The sequence below is a fragment of the Phalacrocorax aristotelis genome, chromosome 1, assembly GCF_949628215.1.
Source record: "Phalacrocorax aristotelis chromosome 1, bGulAri2.1, whole genome shotgun sequence".
Taxonomy (NCBI): domain Eukaryota; kingdom Metazoa; phylum Chordata; class Aves; order Suliformes; family Phalacrocoracidae; genus Phalacrocorax; species Phalacrocorax aristotelis.
This window is the reverse complement of record NC_134276.1, coordinates 208,319,298-208,346,038: the sequence shown is the minus strand read 5'-3', so window position 1 is coordinate 208,346,038 and position 26,741 is coordinate 208,319,298. Positions and strand designations below refer to the sequence as shown.

The following is a 26,741-nucleotide window of genomic DNA, read 5'->3' as shown; positions in this document are numbered from 1 at the left end:
GAAAAAAGAAAGAAACAAACAAAAAAAACCCACCCAAAGCAGCCTCCTTTCTTTAAAACAAAAAAGGAGCAAACCCTACATCACTACCATATTTTGGCATGGCTGTGCTCTTTCCCCTGTGCCTACATCTATGTTAGCATAAAACTAGAAGTTGGATTTCTTATTAAACAGATTTTTCTTCCTGAAAAAAAAGGGAGCTGAAGTTGCTTCAGTTTCAAATTAAATATTACATCAAATTAAAAATGTAGGATTGAAAAATCCTTTTGAAATTAAAAAGCTATTTATTTTGAAAAAAAAGATAAAGAATCACTTCATTTCTCCAGCTATAACAATGCAAAAAATTTTAAATTAGTTTTTAAATAACTTCAATGACATTGAATCCATCTATCTGAAAACTCAATGTGTGACTGAAAAATTTAGCTCAGCTTGAATTAGAACATGACCATGTTGGTTCCAAGATAATAGCATGGATTTGCCATACCCAATACATTATGAAGAGCATAATTTCCCAGAACTTTTCTTAAAAGGAAAGTCATACATATACAGTTGAAAAATAGGTACATACAGAAGAGGAGAACTGCATAGCAATGGCCGCAGTTTGAATTCAGTTTCCTTAGTTTTCAGGTTATATGACTCTCACAAATGAGATAATAGTAAATTTTACTTTATATTTGAATAATCACACAGTGTCAGAACTGTAAAATTACCCCCAGTGTATAGAGGATGATTATCTGACAGGGTGACTCCTATTAGAACACATCAAGTAAAGACCTCACTCTATCTTGTACAACAGGGTGGTATTTTAAAGTCTTCAGTCATTCTCATTAAAAAGGCTTCACTTTTTACTTGAACAGTGGTGTTTACTTACTGTGAATCACAAAAAAAATTCTGTTCCTGTTTGTATATGACCTTAAGTAGCATTGCCTCATTGCCGCATTGCCATCCAATGCATAAGCGTGGCCTTTGCTCATTCCTAGCATGCTTTCAGTGTTTAAACTATCCCAATAATTCCATTATTTCTGAATTGGACTCTAGTCCCTCAGTGGTGACATTGCTGGAGACCAGCCAGGGCTTCATTGAGCAAGGGTAGACCCCCAGGGCAGTGCAGATCTGTATCAGAAAAGCCTCTTCAGGGAACCCAACAGAGGCAGCAGGTTGAGGGTCCTCAGTTAAGAGTAACTTTTCTTTTGGATTAGTGTTATTTCTCTGTTGTGCTTTCTAAATAAACCCATTCTGTCATACCCATGTTCCCCCAAGCACCAGGATGTCTGTGTGCAAGTGGTATGTCCAGAGAGTACGGGGTGCCAGCTGCTGGGTCTTCTTCTTCTTCATATCCTCTGGGTTCACAGAAACACAGAATCACAGGAGAGGACAAGGGGGAATGGACACAAGTTGCTCTTGGGGAGATTCCGATTGGACACCAGAGGAAAATTTTTCACAGTGAGGACAGTCACCATTGGAATAATCTCCCCAGGGAAGTGGTTGACTCGGCCACGTTGGACACCTTCAAGAGTCGTCTGGACAGGGTGCTGGGCCATCTTGTTTAGACTCTGCTCTTCCTAGAAAGGTTGGACTAGATGATCCCTGAGGTCCCTTCCAGCCTGTGATTCTGTTGTTAAGTTGGCAACCATGTGGTGGTCTTAGAGGTGCCTCTTGCACAGTTTTAGAAGCTGGTAGTGATTGTGATCTTTTGTTTCTCTACCCCATACATCTGCCTGTCACTGGAAAACATTGCTGGGTTACTTTCTGACTCTTTTTTCCTTATATTGGGGTCTTGTGGCCTTAGTCCTCTTCTTTATCTGCCTGCCATTGTCTCCTCATGGTTTCAGGCTGCACTTTGGTTTAGCCAGTCATTTGCTCAAGTGTGGCTCTGCCCTGTCTTTTTTAGGTTGTTTTCCCTTTCCTGAGCTAAGTGTGGTGAGAAGCCATACATAAAGGTGTTGCAGTCTTGATGACCTGCTAAACTATGTGCCATGAATCAGCTTTTCCTTCCTCCACCATTCCTTCTGGAAGTCCTATATACATAAAGTCCCACCGATACTTCATTCATACTAGTCTTAAGGTTTCTATTATGTAGCTCTGCTTTATAGAGCTGAGACCCTAATCTTGGTAAGTTTCTCTCCCTCGCCTCAGTTTTTCTTGCCACTTGAGTGGCAACTAGGATACCACAGAGTGCTATGCATTTACTCTTTCTTTGATGTAGCTATGATAACTAGTCTGAACACAATATGTGCCATGTTCTTTCATTAATGGGCGATATTTTGGTTGAAGGAAGAGAAGTGATGGAGAAGAGACAGGAGGCAGAACAGAATGTCATGAGTAAATCTTCCATTGACGTATAGACACCAGCACTACTGGGTCTGGAGAGTCTGTGTCTGGCTTGAATCCACTGTGTTGAGCTTGATCTTGGCAGAGATTCACCTTTTTAAAGGGAAGATGAGGCCATGGGTATCTTAGCAGCAGCCAATGGGCCTCCTCCTGCATGAGGTGTGGGTAATTTCACTCCTCCTCCATAGAACACAGAGCATTAGAGGTTTTTGTATTATTATTTGGAAGTATTAAAAAATTAACACTAATAAGTTATGTCAATTTTTTAAAATCTGAATTAAGAGTTGTGCCTAGAGTCCAATTGTTTTGACAATAGAACAATGTTTTATATAGACTTTGACATGTTTGCTGTAGTAATTTATACTCTTAAGGAGGCTAGAAATGAAGTAATACAGACAGAGTGATTCTTCTAACTTCCACAAGAACTCTATGCTTGTATCTCATGACATGTCCCTCTTGCCCCTCCAAAAGAAAATTTCAAAACCAAGTATCACTCCATTCTTAGCTGTAATGGATAGAAGCTGGACTAAGAAAACTCCATTTGTGTAAAAGAGAATAATTTTTTCCTCAAAAATGGAAATTGAAAAAAGCCCCACTGAATTCTGAATGCACCAATATTGATATATGTTGAAAGCAAACAGGGATATACTAGTCTAAATCCATACCTGGCATTAACCCCCCACAAAAATAATATTTTTAATTTATTTGCCACTCATGAAGGAGACAGCAAAGAGAAATTCCTGCAGTCGCATTGTTTGCTGATCTTTAGGTGAATCTTTAGGTGACTCTTAATTAAACAGACTTTTTAATTCTACCATCTATATATTACTACAATTATTTTTTAAAAAATCTGAATTCATAGTAAACTACTTTTAGAAGTGGATTTTTTTGTGAACACAACCAGTTAATGAAATGTTTGAGACATTCTGTTAAATTAGAACTCTCTACATGGAGCTCATCTCTCTGGCAAAATCATTCTAATCTTTCATGTGACATTACTGAAAGCACAGTAAATACACTATGTTCTGTAGCTTCAGTGACCAGTATATTTTGAAAAGCATTTATTTTTCTGAAACACTGAATACTTACAACGCACCACAGCATTTTGTTCAGCATGGTATAACTGATCGTCTGTCTGTAATTCTAATGTAATATAATGTTTGAAGATATAGCAGTGGTGAAAGCACTATACATTTATCATTTATACAAGAGTTATTTTCATAAACAGTAACTCTAATCTTCATTTAACTTGCCAAGAGCTTCAATTCAAGTCATACAAATACATGCAGATCATTACTTGCTGCCCTAGCATAGTTGAAACTGAAGGGTGATCTACAGAATCATGTGCCAATATATATAGGCTAAGGCAGACTAAATTAGAGCAGTGTTTGGTATTGGGTTGATAACTGCACCTGTACCAATCAGTGGTTCATAACATCCCGTAACTGCCTGTAAATACAAGGTTGATTTGCTCTGGCTGTACTTCTATAAATGCCATTTCATAGTAGCAGCATAGCAGCCCTGAGGCATAGGCAGGTCCATTATATCATTTCTATTTGATGAACAACATATCCATTTTTAAGAATTGTGAGTGTTGTCTATATAACAATTATTGTAATAATGGAAAATAGAAAATATTCAGCCTGGGTGCAAATGATGAATGGGAGAGGAAGTTAAGGTGCCCACAAAAAATAATGAGTTCTGGTGTGACTCATGCCCAGCAGTACAGGGAAATACATTAACACATTGACTTTCATCAATCTGTTTTTAACCATAAGAAAAGTTTAGAAATAAAACAAAAAAAACTGGAGAACACAAACCATAATGTAATTTAGTGTTGAATGTCAGACTGCAAGTTGATATTGTTTCTCCTTTTTCTAAGTGCACATTTAACTTTTATAGCACTTTCTGGGATTTCAAAGAAATGTTTCTGAATTTTAATTCTGCTATGACATATAGAGACACTAATATTCACATTCTACTAACTGAAGCTCCTAGCCTAGAGAATCCAATTTTCTTTTCCTGTGCGAGCATTGGACCAGTGAAAAATGCGACTCAAATGGACATGTTTATTTTGCATAAAAATAAACAATACAGGCTATGAAGAAGCAGAGACTAAACCCCAGAAATCTGTGTGTATAATTGTGGTGTAACAAAAAACAGAGGTTCTATTCTAATATTGTAATGTCTAGACCTTTCTAAATTCCAGTAGGAGAGCACCTCTGAGAATCTAAAAATTGGAAAGATAATAGTTTTTATACATATGTAGTCTGATTTTTTGGAAGCGATTACAAACTCTTAGCGACACAGCAAACAACAGTTTTACCACTTCTCAGGTGCCTTGGGCATATCAAATAGGAGACTGCAGTATAACAGGAGACTGCATACATACGTACAGTGTATGTAAAGTGACTAAGATTAATTTTCTAATAGTACACGTTGTGGTACAGATGGGAATAAAATTCAAGAGGTGTTCAGTGGCTCAGTTTAGTATTTCTGTATTTGAAGCAACTATGTTGGGCCTCCAGAGAAATAAAATCCCTTTATGATTTTTAGATTCCTTTCAATTTCAACTTTAATCATGTTATTATTTTGTAATTTGTTTTGTGCTTTTTTATCAATAGAAATGTTAAATATACAAACACATTCAGTTAAACAGGACAGCTTTATCACCCAGGTAGTGGGCTGAAGGATGTATTTATTGAGAGCAGCCATCCAAGCAGAGTAGGAGCTCTTCAAATAGATTTTTATCTACATATTCTTGCAATTTCATCATGGAGCAAAGAAATATTTCTACCCTTGATCACTAATAAAAAAGCAGACATAAAGAAATAAATTATACAAGAATGTCTGGGATAGATGTGGGGACAGATGCTATAGCCTTTCTAAATCCAGGCCATGCCCAACCCCCAAGGAGATCATTGACACTTTAGTTATTTTGTTCTGTTCCCCCTTCTTTCAGTTGCGTTTTCATACCATATAGTCAGCTTCTCTCTCAAGGCTGCAGAATAAAGGAACAAACTGCTCTCCAACCAGCTCTGGATGAAGTCAGGGGAGCTAAGTAACTGATAAATTCATGGTTTCACAGAGAAAATGAAAGTAACAATGCTCAAGATCTTAATGCAAAGCCAAGGACTCACCAGTTACAGAAAAGGAAACTAGAAGTACCTCTTCTGGGTCCAAGATAAGATATTCTGAAGTACTAGCATAGGGTATTTGCAGCTTTGCTATATTGTTTCTGTGGATAAATAAATCATTTAAGTTTTCAAGTTTAACAGCTTCCCTGGTATGAAATTCACTTCAGAGAAAAAGTAGTCATTTATCTAGTATTCTCCTGCAGCATGTGTTTTCCTGAAAACCCTTCTGAATATGAAAACACAATATTATAAGTAGTCTAAGGTTGTAGCTCAGGATCACTCCTATTACTGGCATTTGAGGGAAGCTGTTATTTCTATAAAATTTCTAAACTCTGTGTCATTCCTAGTGTGCACAAATACAGAGCAAAATTTGGTCCAAAGCTATTGAACAGCCAGTATCTAATAATCTGATTTTTTAAAAAAGAGCATTTGCATCAGTGTTTTGCGTTAGTGCAAGTCAGGAGTAAAGCTAATGGAATTCCCAAAGCTAGGGTTAATTAGAAAGACAACCAGTGTCCGTGGCAGGGAGCAGTCACCGCCACAGTCCTTGAATAACATCTCCGAAGAAACAGTCCGCAAACTGTTGGCCATGAACATGGATTGTATATGCACTAAAGAGATCCACTCCTGAAATGCTTGTAGGTTAATGCATTAGTCATAACCATGATATCATATAATCTTCACTGGTAACCATTAAAAGCAACAATTTTAGTGTCCAGGGTTCTGTGTCACCACAGTATAGCAAATTAGGAAAAATACTTCGAAAATTAAGGGTATTTTTTTATTAGTTGGATCAAGACCATAGTGGGTAGTATTTTTGATCACTCTCTGTAAGTCTGTCTTAGATATCTTTTCATTATCATAACTCCTAAAAGAGGCAATAATACAATGATTCACTTTATCAGCTCTCAGATCTTTCTTACAATTTAGTTTTAAACAGGATAACAGTTGATGAGTTTAATTAATCATTACTTAATGAGGGCAGAGTCTACCCACAGGAACTACATCAAAGTACCTGTGCCAAAAAGTAGAACAAAGAACAATTGTTTTTATTTCAGTTTCTCCTAAATACTGTGAGCCATGATACAGCACGCAATTATACCTAACTTTTAAAATATCCATGGAATTAATTTCTGATCATTTGATATTGCAGACTTTTTCATTGTTGCTAAATATTCCTCCTCTTCTTGAAAAAATAGATAAATAGTTTGAGTACATACCCACTCAAATACAGGAGTTCAAAGAGATAAGGAACAGTTATTTGTTATTCCTCAGGTAGACCAAATCAGTTAATTCATGGAACTGCACTCTGAACTATTTATGGACTTCACAGTGCAGATCTAATATCCCTAGAATCAGCTATTTCTGCTTTGTTTGATACATAGAGCTACAGCATATATGAATGAAACATTAGCATAGTCTACAAAACAAAATTTAACTATTTAACACAGAAAAACAAAACAGTTGAGGCTGGAAAACACCTCTGGAGATCACCTGTTCAAGCTCCCTGTTCAAAGCAGGGTCAGTGGGAGCAGGCTGCCCAGGGCTGTGTCCTGTTGGGTTTTGAACACCTTCAAGGACAGAGACTCCATAACGTCTCTGGACAATCTGCAATTTTGCAATACTTCTTAATAGTCCCTGACTCCCCACTGTTAAAAGCAGATTTCAAATTTCATCAGTTCTTAGCTTCCATTTCACAAGCTGTCAAATGACTTGTCAAAATGTCAGAAAAAGGAAATCGGTTCTGCAGAGTTTTCAGGTTTTATTGTTATCAGTTAACAGATAATTGGCCTACTCATGCCTAAACAAAAATAATAAATGTTAACACTTTACAAGTTGCTAAAAAGAGCCTGGTCGTCTTGAACAGCATTAAGCTGCATGTGTTAAATATGGCAATATAATTCAATACAACAAAATTCTACCCTCTCCTTCCCGTGAGGGTTTTGGTGAAATGTGGGCCCTTCTTCACTTCTGCAGCATAAGAACTGACCCTCCCTCCAGGAGCAACCTCTTATTTTAAGCATGGAGAGCAGCAACTATAACAAATACAGGAGGCTTTGAGATATTTATTTGGTACTTACAAAGAACACCATGACAACTGTGTCAGAGGAAAGGTACACTAAGACTTTGATATCATCTCCAACTATGTCCAGTAACAGATGCATATGGAAGAATATACGAACACAATAAGCTTCTTTCTCTCTTTCAAGACAATAGGACTGTAGTGTTACCAAAAAACGTGGTAAAATCAGAAACAACTCTTTAACACCAATTTAGTATTAAAGAGCAGGCATTCTTTATTCATGGCGCCGGATGCACGGGGGATCGCTCCTCCTAACGTGCGTACCTTACACACCTTTCCCGTACAATTTATAGATCAAAAATTTACATATTCATACATATTCGTTATTGTCCTTTTTACTGGTTGGTACAAACTTGCTCGTTCCTCCATATGTAAATTACTGCGCAGTCTCAGTTGTCCTCTTCCATTGTTTTCTTCTAAGTAGGTGGTATTACTTGGGTCGGTGGTCCGTGAGTTGGTAGTCGCGATTTCCCCCTGCCAGAGTTACCTTTTACTTACTTGGTTCTTAATCTTGGCAGTCCTGGCCAGTTTTCTCAGTCCACTACATGAAACCACATTTTGTCATCCTTTTCTGACAGAAGCACATTGTCTATTGTTTCGTTCACGTTAATGATTACCTGGGGACTAAAATACAGATCAACAGATACACTGATTCGTACACTCCATGTTCCCATAATATAACAACATCCCTGGTTGATTAATTTCATCACTTTGGTTATGGTAGCATGGGTTTTTTAAGGGAAAGGATGATATTAACCTAGCTAAATGTGGATATCTCCATGGCAGTCACGAATGTATGAGGTTACTTCTCTGGAATAATCATTTGTAATCAGTGGAAAATTATAAACAACTTCTGATTCCAGGTTCTAAATGTCACCGTTAAGTACACACCAAAAAGACTGAGCAAATCATGTGTGTCAGCACACTTACTGAAGAAGGGAGGAGGTCTTGATGTATAAAGCTGATCTGCTAACTGTGGGAGCTGATATTGCCAAAAATAAGTTATTGCTCACCATCAATGCAGGATGTAGCCAACCAAATGAAATGGAAAAAAAAAAAAAGATGCTAACAGAAGTTAAAGTTACTCATTTGATTATCAGGGCAATTACTAGTTCTTCCTCAGTCAGCAGATTTGTCATGGAGCAAAGTAAGTTTTCTCATCTTCCTGTTTGTTTTTTGCCTACTAAATTGGTAATTTGAAACATGCAATGTTTTGGAAATGTGAATAAGATGTCTTGACTACCAAAGACCAGTTACAGAATGTGATTGCTTTTTAGGCAAAAAAACGTTTTTATCACCAGTCTGCTGTGACTTCTCGGTACTCTTTTTCTTTTTTTTGTTGATTAGACTAACATTCCTTCTAAAGGTTTTATTTGTAACATTGGTTTTTCCAGCAAAAGTTATTTAGCAGTTACTCCTTAAGAAAAAAGAAACCAGCTTCTTGCCTAAAAACTTTTTCCTTAGACCCTAGGGCTATCAGTCAGATCAATTAAGTCATGTTTAAATTGCTTTGATTTCAAACGTTCATAAATCCACAAGGCAGCCAATAAAAAAAAGAATACCCCTATACTGACAGCTAAAATGGATCTCTGTGTGAGCCAAGGCTGCTGAGATTCAATTTCCTTTTGGTTTGCTGCTTTGTTCATGTGTGCTTGACCTCACTGACCAAGCGAGTGACTGCGGTGCCATTGCATTCAGTAGTGAAACTCACCAGTGGAAATGAGACTTGATTTCTGAATCCCCGCACTGCAGCGGTACTCAACTAGGCTCTTCCTGCTGGTCTTTTAAATTAAAGCAAGTTGGTGATGATAGCCTTATAGGTCCCCTGGTAAATTTTCTTCTGAAGCCATGCAAGCAAGATACGGTAAGCATAGGATGGTAGCTGGATGCATTTTGTCAGCAAAGCTTTTTTTTTTTTTTTTAAACAAAAAGATGTTAACCACATTCTCAAATCTCTAGAACTTTCCAGTTTTATTCTTGTTCATTGCCAATACATAGAAGTGGTGGCTTGGCTTGGCTTACTCAAGAGGTTTGTACTGTCATACTCAACATCCTATGCCACAATAGCATTATGAAGGCACACATTGACAGGAAAACAAAAATAACTTCAGTTCCTTCCTTTCTTGCAGCTTTCTAAAGACAGAGTGCGTGCTGTTATATTTGTATGGCAGAAAATCAGGGGGAGCTGCATTTATTCATAATTACTGTTGCTTTATTCTAGAGGAACTAAGCTTAAAACCAGATCTGCTCTAACAAGCAAAAGCAAGATCATGCTTTTGAATGATGGCTGGTAAATGAAAGGGGCTAAATTTTAGGAAAAGACAAATCTATTTTGGCAGTAAGCAGCTGGCTTTACTGCCTTCTGAGCATCACTTTTTAGTCATTCTGCACAGCTTGTATTTCTGTAAACTGCTGCAAACAAAATGATAAATTCTTACTGAGAAAAGTTATGAGCAAATCTGATATTTCGAATCCTAATTCATGGAATCCTATGGAAAATTTGTAATATAAAGTTATAACCTTTATTTATCATATTCTTTCATTGTCAAATAATTTCATCTGCTTTATTCCATGAACAATTCTCATGACATTTTATTTAGCAGCTTGTTTTCCTATGAGTTCATCTCCACATTTCACTTCATTATTTTTCCTATTTGTTATATGCAACAGCACGGGAATTTGAAATAAAAATATGACCCAGGTGAAGACTTGGTTTTATCTGTGTAAGTGGTAGCAAGCTAAGTGTGGTTTTCCTTGCTGTGTGGATGATGTGGTTTTCAGATGTTTTGTAATACATTGCTTTTAATGGACTATTAAGAATTCAGTATCTTGTCCCATGAAGCAATTTTTTTCTTTAGAGCCTGAGGCTTGCATTTTGACGTATGTACATTAGTGAGAAGTTAATCTCTTTGAAGTCAGCCTTATGACTAACTACTTCAAAATATGAATGCAGCTCTTGGAACCTGAGTTGTAACTCCCAGATATGAATCTACGGTTTGCTTTTTGTAAGCATTTTACTGCAACCAAAAGATTTCCCATCTTATCAGAATACACCTCACATGAATTATAGAGGGATTGTCTGTAAATACCGAGCATAAAACTTCCTTATAGTGATACCTTGCTCCATATTGAGTCTCCTGGCTCAGCCCTGGGATACTTGGAAGGCACAGCAGATTAGATCTGTATACAGTATTTTTCAGCCTGTTTATCATAGCTCTATTCCTGTCTTCCACAGTGGATTATGTTCAGCTGTTTTGTCACTTTTTCATAAGAAAAGATACAGAAGAAAAATTTAAACCTGAATATTTCCAGGCTGATGTTTGAAATGTGGAGATACATTTTTCATTTAAAATCAGTTTGCCTAACTACCTTCATCTTGTTGAATTTTCTTAACTGACAAAGTAGAGGAAATGTATTTGAATTACCAAATCATATTCACAGATTTAGTCTCATTTCGAGGCTTGGCTTCTTAACAGCAAGTGCCACCGTAGGGAGCAGTTATCTTCCAAGACCATGGCTGGCCAGGAAATGGCTGATATATGTAATGTTTTGGTTTCTTGCCATATTGGTAGGTGTGCATGTTTTTGAAATTGCAAAAGTTTTTCAGTATCACACAACCCAGACTATGGAGAGTGCATGTGTAGTTTGAATCAGGTAGGAATTAATCCCCTGACTTGTTTCAACTGGTAAGTTATAGCTGATAGGACAGTAACACTCAACAGTCTAATCTGCGTCAAGTGAAAGGGCTTTGCTGATGTGTTGTGCCATTTAAACAACATTTACATCAAATCTTGTCAAAGCAGTCTGTCTGATGCCTTTGTCAAAATCTGAGCACTTAACCTCATGCTGTTTTGCCTTCTTAGGAATGCAGGTGCTGGAATGGAATGGCATCCCCTTGACTGGGAAAACTTATGAAGAAGTCCAGAGCATTATTATTCAACAGAGTGGGGAAGCAGAAATATGTGTAAGACTGTGAGTTTTTCCCCATCTTTCTGTTTCCATTTTTTTTGCTTTTCATGGCTTTTTTTTTTTTTTTAATTTACAGTTGTTAAGGTGGAACCTTTGTTAGCAGGAAGCATCAATGTAATAATTAGCAAGAGTTCACTGTGAGCGTGGAAGGTCTGTTTGGTCTTTTTTTCTTTTAAAGTCCTAAGGAAAGATAAGCTGAGGCAGATGTTAGTAATTATGCTTTTATAAACAATGATATGTCCATTGTCAGGCCGCAATCTCCTCTCATTGATACACCTACAATTCACTGAACTTACTGGGGTTAGAAAAAGATAGTAATTTAGCACTAACTTGACTTTTACTGAAACGTATATCCCTTAGATGAAAGTTATTTAAGCACCACAAGAAATGTATAAACTTGCATTCAATCCATTAAAGATTTCACCTTAAAAGAACCTTTTCTCAGCTCTTTAACAGCATTGCAAGTACTTATCAGCTAAGAAGGGGCCATGCTTGGGAGCTGCTTTCTGTCATGAACCACTATTCATTTATCTACTTAATACAATAATGAGGGTATGAGGAAAGAGTTTCTTTTGTCTCAGGCTTCTCATTGCTTTCTTTAGGGACCTAAACATGCTTTCGGATTCTGAGAATCCCCAGCACCTGGAGCTGCATGAACCAGTAAAGGCAGGTAAGTAATAAGGTATTGCTTTGCTATTGGAGGACCAGGTAGCAGCTGAAAATTGGATTTTAGATAAGCTAGGGTATTAGCATTGTAAGCTCAGGTGTTACATCCGAGATCTTGCCATGGGCAGAAAGGGGACTACACATTATACACTAAGCCAAGCATTTATTGTTGGTTATTCAGTTATTCAGTTCAATTCATACTGACACAGTCTACATATCTAATTAATACAAAGGAAATCTCAGTAACCATACTGCAGCTAACATTTCTTATCCGGGTAATATCTCCTGCTAGCTACCCCTTCATCCATACATGCCATAGAAAACTGTGGCATAATGGTCCCCCTTCGGCAGCTTCTTCGGACCCTGCAGGCAATGGTTTCATTCTCGGGCAGTACAGCAAGTCAATAGTGTCCTGAGGAATTTGCTGGGAGGAGTGTGATGTTTGTGGTGAGAGTTTTTGATTCCTCCTTGCTGGGAGGTGGATGTTGTTGATGATTCTTTCCTCTTCGCGTCAAGAGCTGCTTGGGGCCTTTTTTGTTCTCTAGTATGCCTTGCTCTTTCCTCACTGGTCAGCAGCATTTCATTACTTATGACTTGACTGGATATTGTACACTTTGAATGTGATATATTCTTGTTCTTTGTTCCTTCTGTTGCTCCTAAAATAGATTTTGCCCAGCTCTTGGGTTGGTGTTATTGTTGGTAACTGACCAGTGAGTTGCTGGTAGCCCTGGGGCCTCAGCTATGGTCCTGTGCCCAAACCTTGCAGTACTCTGCTGTCACCCCAGGCCTGTGCTCCTATAAGCTCTATTATTAACCTGGAGTCAGAAATATTTCAGTTTACATAGTGCAATTGCTGTTGTGCTGTTATATATCAAAATTATTAAGAATAGACATTATACAGCACAATTATGCAAGGTGAATCATAACTCTTACAAATTAAGGTCATAGCCATCTGGTCATTAGACAATTGCTGTTGCAGCCAGACAAGCTAAAACAAAGCTGCTAGCAAACTGGAGCAGGTGCAAATAAAACAAAAATCCTAAGGCCTATGTTAGCTTAATACAAGGCTTGTGGCCTATTATTAGTGGTGAAAATACGGTATTTACTAGGATACAGGGCTGCAGTAGGAAGTACTTTGTGTGAAGTTTTGTTATGTGACTTCTAAAACGGCAGTGCTTCTGGGAGGATTCCCTTCTAATGAATTAATACAATGACTGCATGCTCTAATCATGGTATTAGTAGTATCTAATCTAACTTTGAACCAACATCCACAATATTACTAGTAATGCAGCCCTTCAGCAAGCTCAGTGCATGTTAAAAGAGCATTTTACTCAGCTTCTTAGGGGTCCATTCTGAGTTCTGTGGTTTTGTGGCTGCTGTTTTATCAGTTGGTGCACATTTCCTGGATTAAATCCTCTATTTTCTGACCATCTACCTCTCTCAGCTATTAATATACTTACCATCAAGCTACCTTTTGTTGAAAATGGATGTTATTGTTATTAATTGAAAGCAGATACTGAGTCTGACGGAGCTACCAGTAATTTTTTTCTTAGTGAGCAGATCAAAAACCACCGAAGGCATTCATAGATGCTGAAATTGGGTTTTGACAGGATAGAAGCTAGAATACATAATATTTTTTATTAATGGAGATAACTCAAAATGAGAAAGAACAGAAAAGTGAATTCCTCCATTCTTGCAGGCATGCTTCCTCATAGTCTAGCAATCTTCTAGTGGTTTCTGAGTTGGAACAACTCTGTAGAGTCCCTTCTGGCTGCAAAGCCAACTCTTTCTTGCCATCACCTCTGAGGTTTTGCAGACCATTAGCGCTTTGGAAAAGAGCAATCTCAATTCGCACTATAGAGATAAAACAAATACAGCCTAGCAGGCAGGGTAAAGCTAACGCATTTCCTTAAGTTTCTCATACTTCTGAGAACCTGGGAAGCAAGCTGAGCCTAGTATCCTTTTAACCCTACACACCTTAAGGCACATGTGAAACTTACTTGACCTTGTTTCTCTATTAAATGGAGATTGACATCTAGGAAGGGTAGATTTTGCCACTCATTGCCAGGGCAGCAGGGAGGGCAATTAGACTCCTACTACAGATGCCTCACATAGCTGTGTGCAATAAGGAAAGATGAATCAGGGCTTCTGCTCTTCATTTGTTTTCATTTTATCCTGCTTAGAATAATTTCTGGTCCTAAAGCTTTGAGCTCCTTTTCTCTTTATTTTTGTATGAATTATCTCAGGAGCAGATTTCAGTTTTATTGAATGTCCAGTTGATTAAAAAAAAGGCGAGGTTAAAGCTTGTTACAACAAAGTTCAGATACTTGGTGAAACTGGACCAGTTCCAAACAGTGAAACTTAGCACAGGCCAGTCTTTAAAATTGTAGTTTGCTCCAGTATGATCAGCAAGGCCTATTTTTATTCAGCTAGAGAATAACCTTCTCAGAAAGCTTGTGAGATGAGTAACACTAGTTGACTAGAGTGTTGAGTAGAAAGATTGGAGTTGGGATGTTGATGTTGTGGGGGAGACATCAATTTTTTATAGGTTGTCTCTTGCATCTTCACAGTATACAAGCATACAGTGTGAAAATTTGTGAAGATCATTATCATGTCCCTGTACCATGGCAAGATGGATTTGAATGTTTTAGCAATTATCAATACAAAGCTCTCTTACTTTAATCCAGTAGATAAAGCGAAGTCCCCAGGGGTTGATCCAAAGCAGCTGGCTGCAGAGCTCCAGAAGGTTTCTCTACAGCAGTCGCCTCTGGTTGCTTCCTCAGGCGTGGAAAAGGGATCCCATGTTCATTCTGGAACCACTTCTGCCACCTCCAGCGCTGTTCCCAGCCCTGGTCAGCCTGGTTCTCCCTCAGTGAGCAAAAAGCGGCATAGCAGCAAGGTAAGAAACTTCTCAGTTATGCAGCAATAACACTTTGGTGACAAGAAGACACTGCCTATTTATCTTCTTCAGTGCAGCAAGAAATCACAGCACATATTGATGAGTTCTTTTCCATGACAGTGATGAGTATTACTGTTAATGACTGTTAAGATATAGAATTTGGACACAAGGAAAGGAGATTATGCATTTTATCCAAGGTCGTAAAAGATTGGACCCTCTCTGAAAATAGATTTCACAAACTTAATATTATTATTTTAAAACAAAATAATTGCCCTTTTCATTCTACATTGCTCTTGCTTTTTAAGTGCATCCTACATGATGGTGAGGTACTAGTTCCACAGAAGCAGCTGATATTCCTAAAACCATAATTTCTCTCTCTGTACTAAGCTACTGTTGGAAGTTTTACAACCTATGAATAATCATAGCAATATTAAGCATTCCTCTGAAAGCCACGGAAATAATTAAAATAAATTTACCATCAAAATGTTTTTTGTCACTAGATAATTCCTGTGAACTTGTTAAGCATGATTTCTCATTTTCTCTGCCACATCCTGTCCGTTTCTCAGCTGAACTTCATTCTCTTTGTGCACCTACCTGCACACCTGGAAAGGGCAGAGGGGGAATTTAGCATTTTTTCACAATTGAAACTGGAAACTAAATCATAAAGTAATCTGTCACATTTTTGCATTTTGTGTCAAAAAGGTTAACACCTGAAGAGAAAAATCAGTCCTGTGAAGACTGTATTTGCTTAAGCAATTTGCAAGATAGCTAAAGCTGATTGCTATCCCAAATACATAGCTTTTCACTGTCTTACTATTGGAAGCAAAGCTTAACATTGCAAACAAGATGCTTTCTAGATATTTATTTCTCTGTATCTTCATTCCTTCTTGGGACTGCAAGGTTCCTACTGCAGCATTGTTATGTGTGTAATTTTGTGCTGTTGAAACTATGACTGCGGTTTGAACTACAAATGCATCAGGTACTGTATGAACAAAAACCAGCAAATGGTGCCTGCTCATTTCAATTAGCTCTTCAGTAGGCTTACATAACTTTCATGTGAGGGGAAGCACAAAAAAATATCTCTTTCATCCAGCAGTTTAGCAAAAACTGCAAATGTATTTATGGATCAGTTTGTTTTGGATAGTAATTCTGTCTTGTCACAATTCCCATTGACTTATTATGAACTAATTCAGGTCTATGATGCACAAGTTAAATCCATATGTCAAGATTTATTGCACCTAACTTCAGGGAACTGGCAGAGTTGCCTAACTGTCAGGTTAATAGTCGGTTTCATTGCACCTCACTCTGGAGATTGTAAACATCTACCTATGAACTAGTTTGCCATGCACTTTATGTTTACCAGTGAGAACAACGCACTTCTGAAGTACAGTTCATACGACTGGATGAACCCTGCCATTGAAGTGCATGCACTGCATGGAAGGGAGAGGGCAGGGCTCTTAGTGCAGATGTCACCATCCCTTTCATTTGGTTAGATGAATCACACTCCTGAATTCACTTCATAGTGTAAGGAGAGCCATAAATCCTTGATGTGCAGTGTGTCCTGGAGAGGTGCTTCTCTCTGTCCACATGTGAAGACTGGGTTCCCAGCTTTGGCACTGTAGCAGGTCACCTAAAGTTAGATGTATAAATTTCATTTCCTGCTTCACAAAGGATTTAGTAATCTTTTATGAAAATTCATCTGGAGGCTTATGAAGATGAAAGAAAAAATTATTAAAACTCATGCCTTTATGTAGGGGATGCAAAAGTCAAAAATAATCAGGTAAATGTTTAAAACATTCTTCACTTATTTCTGAAAACTACATTGAGAGGCATTGCTTTCATAACAACCGTAGCTCTTGTTGACTCGTGTAGTTGCTGTTCATTGACTGCAGGCCAAGTTTATAATGGTGTTGAGCTCTCTTAGAAGAGAAAGCTACTGCTCGTGTTTTTTGGAACAGCTCTTTGCCTTGGGCAGGTTGCAGCCTTGCCAAAATATCATGACAGACTAAACAACCAAACTGCCTAGATCTTGTTTTTGCTACTGTTCTTATTTTTAGCAAGTAAGACTTTTTTTTAAAGTTTTTTTGTATAGAATATAGTCTCCAGAAATGTTGTACTACTCTCTTCTATATTCTGCAGTGCCAGTTCTCTCATATTTAATATTTTGTCCCATTACTACAGAGAGTGATAGCACATAGCATCAGAGCCCGGCATTAACAAGTTTCACACCATGGTAATGACAACCTCCTCCAGCAGGTGTGACGGCACTGCAAAGCACCAGCTTTTGCACAGGGTGCATGAGTGCATGCAGGGAGTATCAAAAGAAATAAGAATGAAATTAGATTAGCCATCACAGGAGAGATTTAACCTTTCAGAGCCTTGAGCTGACTATACCCTGTGCAGACCTGCTTCTTTTGTAATGTAAATGCATGATCATTCTACGGTGCAGGTTACATCCAGGTTATAAATGCCCTATAGAAACATTTAATTGTCTTTGTGCCTTGAAGAATGGGTTGTTTTTCTAAATCCTCAGACCCTTTAGCTCCTAGAGAAGTCAGCAGTGAAATGCTTTTCCTTTTTAAAATTAATCCTCACTGAGACCCTGATAAAGGATACTTATTTACATCTCTGTCTTTCAATCCAGATCTACCTTCGAAGCTGGCCCAGCCCTGAGATGGGGCTTGGACCAGATGACATTGAGAGGTCTCTTTCAGCCTAAATTATTCACGTTTCTTTGAAACATTTGGGTAGCTCTTCATGGTCAGTTTTAAATCCGCTGACATCAGAGAAAAAACAAAATATTTAATATTCTGAATCACAGCCTTCTAAATTAATACAGAGATTTAAAAATGATATCGAAACATTAAAATGCACATTTAGCTTTACAGACAAGTAGATGAAAGCAAAGTAACTGCATGGCTAAAGGGAACTCCACATTAACCACCTTTGGAAGTCCACACACAAATCCGGCATGCCCATTCCCTTTTCTCTGGACTCCTGCAGTATTTGTACTAATGCATTCTGTTTTACATGATAGTTGGGGTGAACAAACTCATTATTTTTGCTGTTCAAACTTCTGAAAAATTAGAGCATTTAGACTATCCAGCAGTGATTCTGTAGGCACAGCACAGCTAACTCCGTGTTACCTTGTAGCATTGTCAGTACTGTCAGTGCTCGTACAGACTGGGGTCAGAACTAGGATAGTATACTAAAATCCATTTGTAGAGGTAAAGTATGAGAAATGTAAGCTATTTGAGAACTACTTTGAAAGTTTACATGATGCTAGGAGTGAAATTCTCTCTTTGAATATTCTTTCAAGGACTAAACAAGTTTTAGGAGTACTTTGCTATTGAGCTAAAATATCATTTAATATTCAGAACATTTTATGAACTAGTGATGATCTATTTTTAATATCAGGGAGATTACTCTTCTTTTAAACCTTTGTAAGGTACCAAGAAAAGCTGATTCAAAAATTATCCACAATAATTATTTTTGACTGGCACGTGCAATTTTTTTTTCTGAAAAAGCTTATGTTCATAAAGAAACACATCCAGAAGGCAAGCATGTAAAACAAACAAAAGCAAGGCAACACAACACGGTGAATATAACTATATAACAGGCAAGTTTGGGCTCATTTTCTCCCTTGTTTTCTGTTGTGCTAGTGTTTGGCTGGGATTTTTCTGGTTAGTTCTGGCCTGCAGATCTGAGTGACTGAGGGGATGGTTCTTCATTGCAAACCTGAGAAGAGTAGTGTATCACCATAACTTCATGCTCTGCTCCAGGAGACGTAGGCTGTGCATTGGCCTAATTTGAAACAACTCATATCCAACATCCTGAGAAAATCTCTAAAGGGTTTTTGGAGGGTAGGGCAGCACAAAAGAGGCAGATGGGTTTTACATTTCTCAGAAAGTGAAAGAAATCCTAATTACAGAGAATAATAGGTCAGGCTGCTGGTCACATCTGGACAAACAGGAAAAGATGACTTCCAGATCAGTCTTCAGAGAACAGAAAGCTTGTCCTTGTTTGCATCCTTTGTTTTCTGCTGCATCAACCAAGAAGCAGATGTGGAGAGAATGCAAAAATATTCAGATCCTGCTACTGAGCCATAGAGTTTTCTTGCTTGACTGATGGCTTGCAGATTAGAGGTAGGTCCAGGGTGGGTCAAGGACACCACCGTTCAACAGAACAGCATATATTTGGGAGTTCATTTGAAGCAAATGGTGGTATTATTTTGCAACTACTAACAAACACAAGGGAAGAAAAAGGGAAAAAAAAAAGGCATGAAGGATTTTATTGCTTTTGTCAGCAATCTAGAGAAGCTCAGCGATACAGAACAAAAAGGAATAGGCAAGATTATAGAGCATCATGAAGGGGAGGACAGAAAATTTAAATTTCATGTAATGAAAGTGTGTGGAGGAATTTGAAGATGAAGTGGTGTAGCTGAACTGATTATCAGAAAACACAGAATAAAGCAAAAAATATTATATGACATGACTTGCAATTGTGAAATCCACTTATACACATCATTCAGTTTTAGTACCATTCTTTCCACTCTTTCTACCCATGTTCACCTAAACTCAATTTAAACTAGTGTAACCTTTGCCTTTCAATAGAAATGTTGTGCTTGACATGGTATTTGGTTTCTCTTTGCAACATTCAGTTTTTTAGACAGGGTTAATGCTATATGACTCTTTCTCCCCACACCTGCCTGTGTGACCAATCTGCTCAGACTGGAAAGACTTTTGTGTTCAAATTGTCTGATTCTGTACTTCCATGAAGTCTGATCAAAATGGCTGGGATGGACTTTAAGTGCTGTTGAAATACCATAATTATTAGTTTTGAGCATACAAATTGTAGACAATTAAATGGATTTTAAAGATATGTGGCAATACAGCAGTATAAACAACATCTGGTAAAAAGTTAACTTTGAAAATCTATTCTTTCCAATAAGCATATGTGTATATTTGTGAGTGTGTGGCTATGTATTTATTTATGTGTTTTAATCTGGCAGCCCACTGAAACTACAAAGTCTGCTTCCCATCCAATCACTGGAGAAATTCAGGTAAATATATAGCTTTTTCTCTGTAAGTTGTTGCTACTGGCTGCATTTTTCTAATGAATAATTTTGCAGGAAACAATCTCCATTAACTGATTTCTTATTCAACTCCAACACCTTCAAATGTCACTTGTAAGTCAGTGCTAGATTTTCACCTCTGTGTATGTCTTTAATGTTGGCTTGTCAAATGCAGACAGAAGAATGGAAAATGCTACTGTTCCTGAAGGGGCTAAAAACATAGTGAAATACATTCTAATCTTTAATCTTTGGGCACTTATTGTGGTTTACTTCAGAAATTCCCAGTCTCTCTACATTTAAGCAAAGACTGCTGTGGGTTTCACGTAGTGCAGTGGATTCATTTCCATGCAATGCCAAGTTTGTGGTTCTCTAGTTTTTTTACTCTAGTTTTTAAAAACAGTAGAACCGGAAGTGGCAGAATAAATTAAGCCTAATTTCCTACAGATTTCTGTCTTTTGTTTCCTTAATTCATCACTTTCTCCTATCCTAGTACTAAGGGTCTTTCCATAGTATTACAACATCCTTCCCAGGCTTGGGCTCCAGGCAGAATTTGTGTAATTCCTACTCAATAAACTGGCTATTGCTCAGAATAATATCAAGGGTCCAGATTTCATCTGCTTTCTCCTGACTGGAATAGATTTAATTCCTTTTTTTTTTAATTAAAAAAAAACAACAAACCAATACTGACAGCCTTTGAAAGCAAAATTTGTTTCATGATCAAACATAATCATCTGGCATCTCATTCTAGCCAGGAGAGAGAGACATAAACTTCTAAACTGTTTATTTCCAGCCAAAGTAAAGGTCTAAAACTCATTTTATTAAAAGGATTTTGGAGATGAATTGAATCATTTAGGAAGTAAAAATAACAAATGAACTTACTGTGTTTTAATGCATTCTCTAGCTTCAAATCAACTATGACAAACACCTTGGCAACCTTGTCATTCACATCCTTCAGGCAAGAAACCTTGCTCCCAGAGACAACAATGGCTATTCTGACCCCTTTGTTAAAGTTTATCTTCTTCCAGGGAGAGGGTAAGTATAAAAGAAATTTGAACCTGAACTTTCTTTTAATTTGGGTTTGTTACTTGTCACTAATAAACAGAACTGAGAGTTATTGCTGAAGAAAATCCAGGTACAACACCAGGAAAAATGGTAGGTTTTTAGTAAAGAGGCAGATCCTGTATCCAGGAGAATGTGTGTACGTTGCTAACGACCTCTGGGACTTCATGGTCATTCTTGTAGATTTAAATTTTTTTTCATGTTTCCATTTAAAAATTCCAATAGATGCAAAAATATGTTTTAAAAGAACAACTGACTCTACTGAAATGTACTAAATATATATAATACTTTCTGTAATATAGAAAGCTATATGTTAGGGTTAAAATAGAATTGTTGCTTCAGCTCAAGACATTCTGAATTTGGGACAGTTTCGCAAACTTACAGAATTACAGTATCTGAGATAAATTTAAGGTTGCGGTATAATACCAAAGGTGTGAAATACTATACAGAAAATGTTCATTCCATGTGATTTGTTTATTACTTTTTTTTAAATAGCTAATTTTAGAAATTCTGGTAATTCTGTATCTATGGACTATACAAACCACTAATCACTTTTTCACAGACCACTGCTTTTTTAGATTCAGTAATTACAAATAGTTCATTAGTGTTTCCTTTAAACGATATGTTCCTGTATCAGCAATAATATAACTCTTTTTTGTGCCGTAAAGTTACAGAATGTCATACGTGTGCATAAGTATACATGGTTATAATAATCCTGCTGACTTCAGTTACATAGTAGTGTATCTAAAGCTGATGGATGAGACCTTAGATTCCAGAGAAAATTCCTGCAAACTTCTCTGCTTGTGTAATTGCACTCATCCTAAAAGACTCTTAGGCTAGGACGTTACAACTGAAAATCTGTATTTCTGTTCTATTCAAAGTAACAGGAAAGTGGATGCTCAGGTCACAGTTCAGCATTTGGCGTATGGACAAACACTGCTAAAAGTACATGAATGACACAGCTAAAGGCATGCGTATTCTTCTGTAGTTTGCTAATTCCAGCTCCACAGCATTCAATACTGCTCAGTGGCACTGGGCCCAAAACTATTACAGAATATAATGGGAACAGGTCCTAAATCTTGAGGGTTTTTTTAATGGACCCAAGAGTCTTGTAAAATACTTGTCAAATCAATCTTACTGGCAATTTTGCAGGTACATTCACTGATGTAGAAATAAAGCTTTGAACTAGAGAGGTGTTCACCCTGCAGAGGTCTAACCCAGACACACGTATAGGTTTAAACTTGTGGCCAAGTTATGAAGAATTTGGTTTTTAGTTTTGTTTGGGTTCATTATATTAAAACATGGCAATGTTACAATTTTGCATGTAATTTGGGGCTTTAGGGAATAATGAAAATTAAGAGCTTCTCAAAAGTGCCAAACTGGTTTCTGAAAGCAGAAACGAATTGCTACTGCATATCTTTTATCTGTAGTTCACTCCATACTAGACTTGTTCTTCTTCTTAATGCCTCTATTTCCTTCTGGTACTAGAAACTGCCCATTATTCACATTTTCTTTCATCTCTATTCTCATTTTCTCTCACACTGCTTCCTCCGTGTTCCTAACTCTGTAAATGCTGGGTATGCAGACAAGTCATGGTTGTCCAAAATGCAAGGTAGAGTGTACTATCTTCCAATTTTTTTCTTTCACTTTTGTATGCATGCATGATATCATTATAAGCCTGTGCGTTGAACTATAGATTTCCTTGAGTTTTGATGACACACAGTTGCAGTATGGTTTTGCTGTTCATTCTCTAATGAATCCCATTTCCGGGTCAGAAGGAACTGGAAACAAGTAATTAATGTTCCTCAGTGAAATAATATTCTAGGGCCAAACACTGATGACAAACAGAATTTCTTCTGACATCTGAAAGGATTTAGTTTAGAGATATCTAAAAATTCATTCTCACTCACTGAAAGTTGCAAAATACTTAATAGTGAGCTTGTATCAATATTTTGAATGGTGTTACTGCCAAGAGAAACAGGCACTGTTTGGAAATTAAATGGAACATTTTTCTCGCTACACCTTGCACAGTATATAGACATTAAGGCCAGGCATAATTCTAGATAATTGCCCAGCTGGCTTTAAAGCTGCTTGACCACATAAATGGCTATTTGTGGTAAACAAAGTTGCATTTTTAGTTTTTAAAATTACTAGTGCTTTGTTTGTTATGGAGTTGGAAACATAAGGCAAAACTCCACTCTCAAGATATGTTAATGTCAGCCCAGGCCAAGTATAAAATAATAATAATTCAGTCCTAATTCTAAATTTGTTTGAAAGTAGAAACCTAACCAAACAAATCAACAGATTAGTTTTACTAAACAGATCTTCTCCATCATCAGCCTGTTTCTTCATTAATAAAATTATTTAATGTGTTTAAATGCCACATTTTATATGCAGTTCACAGAATCCCAGAATCCCAGGTTGGAAGGGACCTCAGGGATCATCTAGTCCAACCTTTCTAGGAAGAGCACAGTCTAGACAAGATGGCCCAGCACCCTGTCCAGCCGAATCTTGAAAGTGTCCAATGTGGCCGAGTCAACCCCTTCCCTGGGGAGATTATTCCAATGGTGACTGTCCTCAGTGTGAAAAATTTTCCTTTCGTGTCCAATCGGAATCTCCCCAAGAGCAACTTGTGTCCATCCCACCTTGTCCTCTCCATGGGACTCCGTGTAAAAAGGGAGTCTCCATCTTATTTCTACCTATTCTTTGTAGTTATTCTTTGTAGTTATTCTTTGTAGTTATTCTGTTGTACTTTCTTCATTGTACTTTCAAATGCGTTATACATTAATAAACTATAATTAGAGAAGCCTAGAGAAACAGTAAAGAAAAGAGTAATGCAGGTTGTGTCTTTTCACGCAGCATACTCTGTGAATTTCAAGTGGAAATTATTCCATGCTAGGTATAGACTAGTTTAATGACTGCATTTTAATAAAACATCTCCATCTGTTAATCACAATTGTTGGGTGAAGTTGTATTGGTGGTATGAACTTAATGTACTTGCCGGATCCTTCCCTTCAGAGGTCTAGAAACCTTCAGCTGTCATCCAGCTTAACCTGGGTATTGCACCTCCTTAGAAGTGGTCAAGGTGTCCTGCTTCCTTCTGCAACAGACCCAGACCATAAGTTTCATGAATGTGGGCTAACACAGCCCTTGCCAGTGTAGATCCAGGTACTCTTTGGACATCGATGGAAATACTCCAGAGTTACTGTGTTAACAACACAGTTACCTTTTGTCACGGCCAACTCCAAAACTCAGCACTGCATGAATCACCTTCTCACATATTCTGGAAAAGAATCAGAAACTTTGTAAAGGTGATGAAGTTGTAATATTGCAAAAGGAAATCCAGGAAGGGAAAGGGAATGTCTTGGTATCATTTTCTTGGCTGAGTTCACAAAGGGTCCTTTCCTACTCTCTTCAAAAAGATGGAAGTATATCAGTTCCTCAAAACCAGTAGATCATATGACATTTAGACAGGCCCAAGCCGTATAACACTATCCTGGCTTAGTTAAGGTAAGAAGTAAGCGGGTTATTCCAGGCATAGGGGGAGTTTGGATAGGTTAATATTTCGTTAATAGTTGATTAGAATAGACAATTTGAGGAGTACTGTGAGCCCAGAGAGAGAGGGAGAGAGATGCTGCCAGCCCAGCTGTCACTTGCCCATGTCCCTTGTCTCCTTATGGGTCAGTCAAATCTCATTAATACTTTGAGTGATGGGGATGCTTTTCTCAGATCTGAGACTGGGAAAAGAAGGCTACTGAGGTGCTTAAAAATTTTAAATGCATTACTGAATAGGATTTGCCATCAAAATCTAGTTTTCATTTTGTATCTCAGCTTTTCTTCCAAGACATGCAAAGAAATAACATTGTGTAAGTTTCTTCATATGTTCTTGGTTCCCCTAGATTTTAATACATCCCTTCCTTACTGATATAAAAGAAAAAAAAAATTCCCCCCCCCCAAATATACCACTGTATGCTGTGGTTGACAGGACTGATTGAACTGTGGGCAGCTGCTGCTTTCTTCTCATAAGTAGAGGTGAACAGACACTTTGTTTCAGGGTTCCAGTGCCCTTGAGACTTTTCAATAAACTGGAAGACAGTGGATAGCATGTTTTGCGAGAAGATAAATGGAACTGCATAGAACAAATAGAGAAAAATGCAAGAACAAACATAACTGCAAGTCCCTTTCATTAAAATATATCAGTCTAGTAGGCAGCTTGGATATAGCCACCGCCTTTTGGAGAGTAAGACCATTGCACACTCCATGATAATTAGAGGGGAGCATTGCACAGTAGAATCGAGTTTGCAGAGTGAAACTACTGGTGCTGAAGACCCAACATTGACACCTATGTGTCAGTAAAACACATGCGTCTTTCACATAAACTAAATTCAGCTCTGCTCCACTCTGGTACCGTGCATGGTACACCATTAGTAACTAGCTGATTAAAAGAGCCCCTGGAGTGCATGTTCTGCGTTAATCTCATATGAAAGGAATCTAGTTCTTCAGCTCTGAGCCCATGCCACAGTGTGAACCAAAATACAGTTCAATCAAAAGTCAAAAGTGAGAATCAGGAGAACAGCACATTATCAAAAATTAATGTAAGGGAACCAGAAGAGAGTTTAACGGGGCAAATACAGGTCATTCTGTGGCATTTGGCCTTGGTGCTGGAGAACAGCCCTGAGCACATTTGATTCAGTAATAGATGTAGCACTTAAGTCTTTTAATGTATGGGAGGCACAAACAGAAGACAAAGGGCAGTTGACTTGCAAACTGGCAAAAAGAGGTTCTTTACCTTATATCTTGTTGGGTTTTCAAAGTACTAAAAGCTTCTCATGCTCTCCTACCCACCTCTTTTGAGATGTCCATTAAAATCTATATTAAATTAAAATTGGAATGGAAGCAAATCTGACATCAAAGCTTGCAGAGGTAGATAAATCCATGTTATGTTAAAGGTTAGTATATTGCTTTCTCTGTACTCAGGATATGCAAAGTACAATAGAAAGCACTACTGATTCTTTTTAAAAAGAGATTATACAGCCAAACTTTTTAATCTTGGCTATTGATAAAAACAATCATAAGCACAATGCACTTTTATGTTTATTTCCAGTACAATTAGGGGTATAGGCAGAGAACAGGATCAATAAGAAATTATTGTTTCTATCATTAACAGGATGTTAGCTACCCCATGGCATTCATTAAATGTGCTTGTAAGATGACACTCTAATTAGAGACTGTAACCTATAAATATAATGGATTCATGCTACTTTAGCATGCTAATAGGAGGATGGTCTTGAAAAAGAAATCATTGCATCACATTAATTTATAATCAGAGCCCAACACCTACAATGAAAGAACAAAGCATATGTGCGTGTCCGGACTGACTCTTTATGTTGAAACGGTTGTAGGCAGAGCTAGCCTGCTGAAGAGTCAGAAGAAGATGTTTTAAAAGATGACATCAGGAAAGCATGCTAATGAAAAACCCAAGGGCTGTCCTTCTGTAAGCCTGAGTTGTTGCAGAAATGAGGGATG

At 37.6% G+C, this 26,741-nt stretch overlaps 1 protein-coding gene across 1 annotated transcript in view; it reads left to right on the top strand.

Moving 5' to 3' along the window:
* The window catches only part of PCLO (piccolo presynaptic cytomatrix protein), a 368,745-nt gene that overhangs the window by 266,844 nt on the left and 75,160 nt on the right, over window positions 1-26,741 (top strand). Inside the window, exons 11-16 of the mRNA XM_075081514.1 lie at window positions 11,412-11,520; window positions 12,120-12,187; window positions 14,871-15,082; window positions 20,094-20,144; window positions 21,058-21,188; window positions 22,801-22,827. Of these exons, the coding sequence (XP_074937615.1) occupies window positions 11,412-11,520; window positions 12,120-12,187; window positions 14,871-15,082; window positions 20,094-20,144; window positions 21,058-21,188; window positions 22,801-22,827 (598 nt within the window). The remainder of the gene's footprint in view (window positions 1-11,411; window positions 11,521-12,119; window positions 12,188-14,870; window positions 15,083-20,093; window positions 20,145-21,057; window positions 21,189-22,800; window positions 22,828-26,741) is intronic.